Here is a 7,098-nt window from a genome sequence, read left to right as displayed (position 1 = left end):
CCACGTGACGTATACCAAAAGATAGGTGTTTGGACATACTATATATTCCGTAAGTTTCATTGTGATTGCTTAAATATTCTGGAAGTTACGGAGGTCTGAAAAGATCCAAAAAAGCCCGGTCTGAATAGGGTTAATAAATTAAGGTTTCCATGGAAACCGGTGTTTTTCGGGCTTGGCACTATATCTGAAAAAATTTCTGTTGGTGACCACTTTCATTTTGCCAAGTTTCATGCTTGTATCAAAAAGTGCACAATTCAACTAAAATTTCGAGCTAAGCCGCCGGACTAAATGGGTGTAATAGTCCCGCTAGAGTGAGTGGTGAAAATTTTCTCTGAGTCCTGTATTGGAGCAATTCATCCCAAACTCCGTCTCGGTGTCACGAGTAATATCTGTAAAGATTTTACACAGATACAACTCTGTAAATAGACCATTAGGTATGAAAGTTTCTTGACGTAAAAATGTACTGATGCAATAAAAACGAAGAAATCTCGGTGATTTGTTTATTCTCAGTATTAACATTAACAGTGATCGTCTAATTTAACAGTGCCAACAGTGTGCTTATGACTATAAAAAATAGAAGAGAGGAATAATAAAATAAATGATACTAAATAAATAAATAATGGGAATTTTCAGTGGCATTTCCACTAAGTGGCTCTTCATCCACTGTTAGCGATCGACTTGGAATTAAAAAGCGTTGGTTTTTATGGAGGGAGGAAAAGCCTCGAGAAAAACACTTGTAGCAAGTACGAGAACTAACAACATCTCTCCTGACTTAACCCGTATATAACGCTGGGTCCTGGAATCGAAGCAGGGCCACATCGGTGGTAAGCTTGCACTATCACCACTGCGCTATAACTGATCCCCATAAATATGAAAACAAAGTTGAAAGGAAAGAGAAGGAAGTTTGTTCTAACGCACAGACTATTGTTCTGTAAGCTGTGTGATTTGTTAATGATCTAATACGCACGTGAAACCATGCACCTGATCTGCAGGCCGGCAGACTTAGATCGTTCCACATGAGAATAGCATTGCAATAGGACCAGATATGTTTGGCATTAAATTACTTCAAATGATAAGGGTCGAAGCTTTTTTTATCAAAACGCCCTTCTACAGTTTATTTTAATGTTTTTATTACTCCTTTGTTGTTTTTTATGTTAAAAAACTATTATTTCAAGAAACTGTTTAACTATTATTTCAGAAAAATCATTTAAAATACTGTACATTGCTCCTTTAACAATTTTGTTAGTAACGCTTAGGTAACGCAATACATAAAAATGGTTATATCACATTAGCCGTAGGTTGATATTTATGTATAAATCAGCTTTTTCACATATTACCCAATTTGTGTTGCGTTCGGTCACAACGCGTTGCCCTTATCCGACAACTTCTTTTCAAATAGCTGTACAAGTCCTTGTCCTGGAGGCTGCAGATTAAACATGTTCTAAATCAAAAGTAAAAGATTGAAGGAAAGGGTACTTTGCCATCTCGGTAGTAACCAAATCTTTCTCTTCCTTTCTCCACACAAAAAGATCCCGAGTTCTTGTGGAATGGATATTAAGCAGTCCTTCAACTTTATTAAGGTAGCTATCGTAACACTTGACGTCTAGAAATGTACAGATCTTCTTTAACGTTTCCCTTGGGTTAAAAATAAGTTGACCGCTAAAAATCTCCAATACTGCTTCGCCGTATAACTTTTTTATTTGTTTATTGCTCTCTACAAGAGTAAAGAAGTTTTTCACGGCCTCACGAACTGTTTTAGCGTCGTTTATCTGAAAATGCAATAGAATAAATATTTTTTTAGTTGAAATAGTTTATCAACGTATCAAGAAATAAAGATAGATATGCAAAGGAAATACAGACATTAAAGTCATTTAACTCCTCTAATCCCAACTCCAGAGCTGAAAATACCATGCCAGTTTTTCCCATTACTGGTATTTAGATTTCCAAAGTAAGAGCAAATGGTATTTATCGTACACTATTTTCTTTCAGCACAATGTTACGGCCACCGTGCATGTTTCCACTGGCGAACCAAACTGACAGTATCATACTAAAAAATTACTGGATCCATATCACATGTACATATCCTTCGTTACTTTATCTTAAACTGTTAAATGGCAGTGAATAAAATAGGTAGTATTTTTAGCTATTGAACCTTTTAAACTTTTTCATGAATGGAAAAACAGACAACAAACTTATAACAAAGTGAGAAAGATGTCATTTCTGTTGTCACGAAGAAAACATCGGAGACGTCGATGGAAAACGAACTCCTTACCTCCGTACACCGGTCGGATACTCTAGCTATAAGCTACGGGAGAAAACAAGGTCACCTGTTTTTTTTTTTGTAGGTTCATATGTGACAAACTTAAAACTAGTTTTGACGGACTGTGACATTTTTAGTCTTACCTTACTGTAGGAGTCAGACTGCTTTATTAAACTGGAAGCAATGACATCAAATGGATTGGCAATAATGTGAACAAACTTGACTGGAATTCCAACGACATTTTGGATTTCTTCGAGTACTTCAAAGCTGCCTCGACTCTGTGATAGTTTCTTGGATGTTTCGCCTCCACTTTTATCTCCAATAACCTGTAGAGCCACATAAAATTTATCAATCGTTTCCAGTGAGCTATGTCACACTATAAAAGACACCCGACCAGTGAAGGTCATTTTTTTGAACCTGCACACTATAAATCAATCAACTTTGTCTACCCATCAGTTAAAAGAATTGTCATTACATTCAGTAGTTTCAATGGCAGGAGATCTTATAGTAATCTCTGGTGAGCTTTTCAAAGAAGATCGTGAACTGAACAGCCAAGATGGAACTTGGATGTTAAAACTGAAAAGAAATCGTCTAAACAGGATTCATGACTGGTAGTCTGTCTTTAAAAATGAGTCAAGAATCGAAAAGAAAAATGACGTTTATAAAGAAAAAAGCACGACTTGTGACTTGATTTTTTTATGTGTTTCTTTATGTCACAAGCCCATTCGTTGTTGTTGTTGTTTTTCGTTGTCGTCGTCAGTCATTCCTTTAAGGGCCCGCTTTACTTTCAAAACTAACCCATGCTGAGTAAATCGGGTATAGTCTTATTGTTTGTTTCAAGATCTTTTCTTTGAGGTGTGTTTCAATCGATGCCCTGTCTTGAAAACCTTTTCGCGGCGAAGAAAGTCAACCAATTATCTTTATCTAAATATATTTAAATCAACCAAAATTTTAAACTTCACCTTAAGTTTCCCATTAATTTTTCCCTGCCAAACATCAGGAACGTAGTTGTAGTGAATACCATCGCCTTTAGAAGTCCATAACCAGAACTGACTTGGTTTATTGGCTTTGTTTTGGAAGACTGCTTGAAAAGTTGAAAGATAATGCATGTCGAAAAAGAGCATATATTTTTGCTGACCAAAGTCTTGAAGCTTCTTGTCCTGGTACAACTTCCAGTTTCCTATAACATCATATTCTTGGGGAATGAGAATTTCAGGATGTGCATCTAAAATGGCTCCTGTTAGACTTTCTATACTCTGTGAGTACCCAATGAACATGACGAACGTTTTGACATCATCGTACATTTTGTTTAGCCTTGTAAGTCTCTCAGGTACGCGTTCCGGATTACACGGTCTTGCGTGGTCTGTAAGAACAAAGAATGATAAATAAATAACTCAAGTTAAATCAACTTACACAGGCAAAATCAAGTTTCATTACCTTTTGCAATTGAAATCGTCCAAGTAATGAATTTCTTGCATTTATCATCTCTCATTCCATAATCAGTTTTAAATTAAAAGCAAGGTAGCTTAATTATCAGTTAAATCGACATAACTGCTCTCTTTGTTCATTATGAAACAACTTCAAATAGACTAGAAAGCTCTTTGCTTATAGTTCTAAGAAGAAAACATGAATTCAATATTTAAACATAAACTTACTTTGAGGATCAGATAGCTGTTGTGTTATATGCTCCTGGTAGAAAGTACTCCAATCTTTCGTCGAAAATGACTTCTTCCAAAATACATTTCTTCTTGCTATAAGCACCAAACTGGCGATTCCAAAGCACACAACAAGACATTTGAAAGTACACAAGCGAATTCTCATCATATTGACGCTAGAACGATAATCTGTTGAATGATATTAAGCAAAGAAAAAGACAAACGGAAAGAAAACAATAATTTCAAACTTTAAACTGACAAGAGAAGATAGATAACAGTTAGCAATTTAAATAAGTAAACTCCGAAATTAATAAAACGGCAATTTAATCGAACCATCCTCCAAAACTGATCAAGTTTGGTCCTCACTACACAAAATGAATACAAAATGTAAGAAATGTCAAACAAGCAGTACATATAAACAATACGAGGAATAACCAGTCCAGGATCTTTTATATGGCAAGGCTCATAAGAATGGTAAGAGTAAGTGCTACATCATAACTCAAAATTATCACTGCAAAATAGATCATAAAAATTATTTAAATCTTAAATTATTTCGCTCGGATTTTAAAATGATATATTTCATTTGACTTCCGTTCAGTACACCGTCGGCTGTGTAAATCATCTTGTCTTGAGCAGGCTTTCTTCAGAGGCAACGACGCGAGCGGCGAAGGCGCGAGTTCTGGCTCATTGCAATTGTTTTTCTAAATATGCGACCTGCTATGAGCAATCATATGCAAATATATGTGAAGGCTTATAAAAAGAGAATATTAAAATGTTGAACTCTTTGAGAAGGTATATATGATACGTTATTTACCAGACGAAACGTCACCTAACTTCAACTGAATATGTAGACCGAAGGCGACCATGTCGCGCCAAAAAGAAAAAGTTTTCCTCTGTTTAAACAACTAATGATAAAACCAATCGATAAACCTCAAAATTACTGAGTTGTAATCGCTAAATAACATTCACCCAGAAATAAAATACACGCAGAAGATTCAGTGAATTAAGCCCGCACGCAAATTCCGAATTTAAAAATGTACACAAAAGCAAACAAAATTCACAAACCAACCAACCGAAATGCTAGAAAACGTGTCGAACTGTCAAATTGGCTTTGAACGCCTTCTAAAAACGTTTTGCTAAACACTGTTAAAAAAAATGCATTATATAAAAAAAAATAAAGAATGCACTACAAGCTGGTTCACATATTTGTCGTATTAGCGTTCGATGCTACAAACGTTTATTCAATGGTGGTTTCTATACAGTGAACACTATTTTCTAAATAATAAGACCGTAAGATGCAGCCTACTCGGAAATACCAAACAAAACTTGTGAAACTGGCTGCCTATGACGGTAATTTTGTCCACAGAACTTTATTATATATAAAACCAAGCTTGTTCACCACATCGTGGTCGAATTGTTTTTCCTTGAGACAAAGAAATAATTCCACTTACCAGTTTTTTTTAAAGAAAAACCTCACAAGGACCACGATACCGCAAGCTATTGTTGACATTCAGTACGCCTAATCATTCTACTTTAACACTGTGAGAAACGCTGTCTCTAGGCTACTCCAAATGACATTGAAGCATGCATTCAAATTAAAACCGTCGTTTTTATTTACTTTTTTGTCGTTTCTTTGTTGTAATTACATTACAATTTCAAAAACAAAGCCTATGTCCAAGCGGCAGGAAAATCGTTGGGCATTTGAAATTAACATGTGTAGCCCCAACAATAAAGAATGATTAATATACTATGAGTGGTTTGCAAAGCGACTAGAATTTTGAAAGCAAAAGTATACCTGAAACTCTTCATACTGTACAAATGAAACACATTAAAACTTGGCATGAATCTTTGACATATCCTGTCCTAGCTCTTACTTGAGAATAATGCGAAAAAAATAGAAATCGAGAAATTGTTGCCAAGGAGAATTGATATCATTTGTTTGATTTTGCACTTATCAGGACCGTGGCTGATAACAGACAAACAGAAGCATTTGCCTCGGTCAAAATCTTGAAATAATTATTTTTTTCATGTTCCTGTAAGAAATTGATATGAAAGAAGTTTTTTTCTTTTTCTGATATCGCCTAAAAATGGCATTTCCAGGCTTCTAGACTTCTAATTGTGACCCTTTAAGGTTGGTTCTCATATGATCGCCCTGATCGTTTCTATCGCATCGATCGTTTGCAAAAACTGAGACGATCGTAGGCGATCGAAGCGATTGGAAGCGATCGGAGGATTGTCAAATGATTGTCCCGATCCTCGGTATGAGCGAAAACCCTACGAAAAACAATCATTTTAGCCCTAGATCCAACACAATGGCAGCCTCAAATGAAAGAGTAAGACTCGTGGCCTCCTATCTTTTTAGTTATTATAATTTTACGGCGAAGAAGGGAAAGAGAAGCTAGAAAGATAGAACACGGGCGATCCAAACGATCGTGATCGCCTCAATCGCGGAAGACGTTAGCGATCGCCTGTGTAATGTCCTCATAATATCGCCCCGATCGCAAGGAAACTTTTTGAAGTGACAGAGGCGATATAAACGATCGGAGCGATTCTATGGGAACCAGCCTTTAGCTTCGGTCTTCAGAAAGAGTCTGGCTGCGCGCGCTCTGTTTAAACAATCCATCTTTATTGATATTTAATAATAGTTTATTTAAACTCTTGCAGTTAAAAAGAAAATGAATTATCGAATGACTCTTACATAATATGATAGGTCTACTATTTACAATTAAAACTCTATCAAAAAAAGACTACGCATAATCCCCCCTACATGTTATGGTATTATTATACAGGTAAAACTTTGGCGCTTTCTGCCTTACATTATACGTAGACGCTATTAGTGCTGGTCTCGGTAACAGATGGTGAATAGGATGTTCATCTGACTTAATTTGATTCATGCATTTACCGCATACATGTACGTCTTCTCTTCTAGTGTCCATTCTAACTAATTGAGCTAGCTCTAAGGCATGAGCATATGATTCGGCTTCAAGATAAATGATGCGAAGCGCCCTTTTTGTTTCCGCTCTATTGCAACAGAGATGTAGCCAGGAATGGCCTGCCAGACTGGGGCAGCATACTCTAAAACAGGCCGGACTGTACTCAAATAAATCTTCAGAATATTTGCTTGGCTAACGCCAGCTCTACGTTAAGACTCTTAGCGAATATAACTTCTTACAAGCTTTCTTA

General features: G+C 36.2%; 1 protein-coding gene across 2 annotated transcripts; it reads right to left on the bottom strand.

Moving 5' to 3' along the window:
* Window positions 1-486: 486 nt before the first annotated feature.
* LOC144650303 (uncharacterized) lies at window positions 487-4,098 on the bottom strand. 2 transcript variants are annotated; one of them, XM_078509952.1, is made up of 6 exons: window positions 3,916-4,098; window positions 3,223-3,623; window positions 2,404-2,586; window positions 1,331-1,769; window positions 818-855; window positions 487-767 (listed from the first exon to the last, which is right to left on the bottom strand). In XM_078509952.1, the coding sequence occupies exons 1-4, from the start codon at window positions 4,082-4,084 to the stop codon at window positions 1,431-1,433; spliced, it is 1,092 nt and encodes a 363-aa protein (XP_078366078.1). In that variant the 5' UTR covers window positions 4,085-4,098; the 3' UTR covers window positions 487-767; window positions 818-855; window positions 1,331-1,430. The 2 variants fall into 2 exon arrangements, with proteins under 2 accessions (XP_078366078.1, XP_078366076.1); XM_078509950.1 differs by having other exon boundaries at window positions 818-1,769.
* Window positions 4,099-7,098: the final 3,000 nt, after the last annotated feature.

This window comes from Oculina patagonica, chromosome 4 (genome assembly GCF_052425735.1).
Source record: "Oculina patagonica isolate OP01 chromosome 4, crgOcupat, whole genome shotgun sequence".
Classification (NCBI taxonomy): Eukaryota; Metazoa; Cnidaria; class Anthozoa; order Scleractinia; family Oculinidae; genus Oculina; species Oculina patagonica.
This window is presented reverse-complemented; position numbering and strand designations above follow the sequence as displayed.

Bases quoted from the DNA above. Each gene is read 5' to 3' on its own strand.
- LOC144650303 (XM_078509950.1), bottom strand. From the start codon at position 4,084: ATGATGAGAATTCGCTTGTGTACTTTCAAATGTCTTGTTGTGTGCTTT. The intron at 3,624-3,915 runs GTAAGTTTATGT...TTGTTCTTACAG, and splicing joins ACAGCTATCTGATCCTCAAA to ACCACGCAAGACCGTGTAAT. The intron at 1,770-2,403 runs GTAAGACTAAAA...TTGCATTTTCAG, and splicing joins AGTCTGACTCCTACAGTAAG to ATAAACGACGCTAAAACAGT.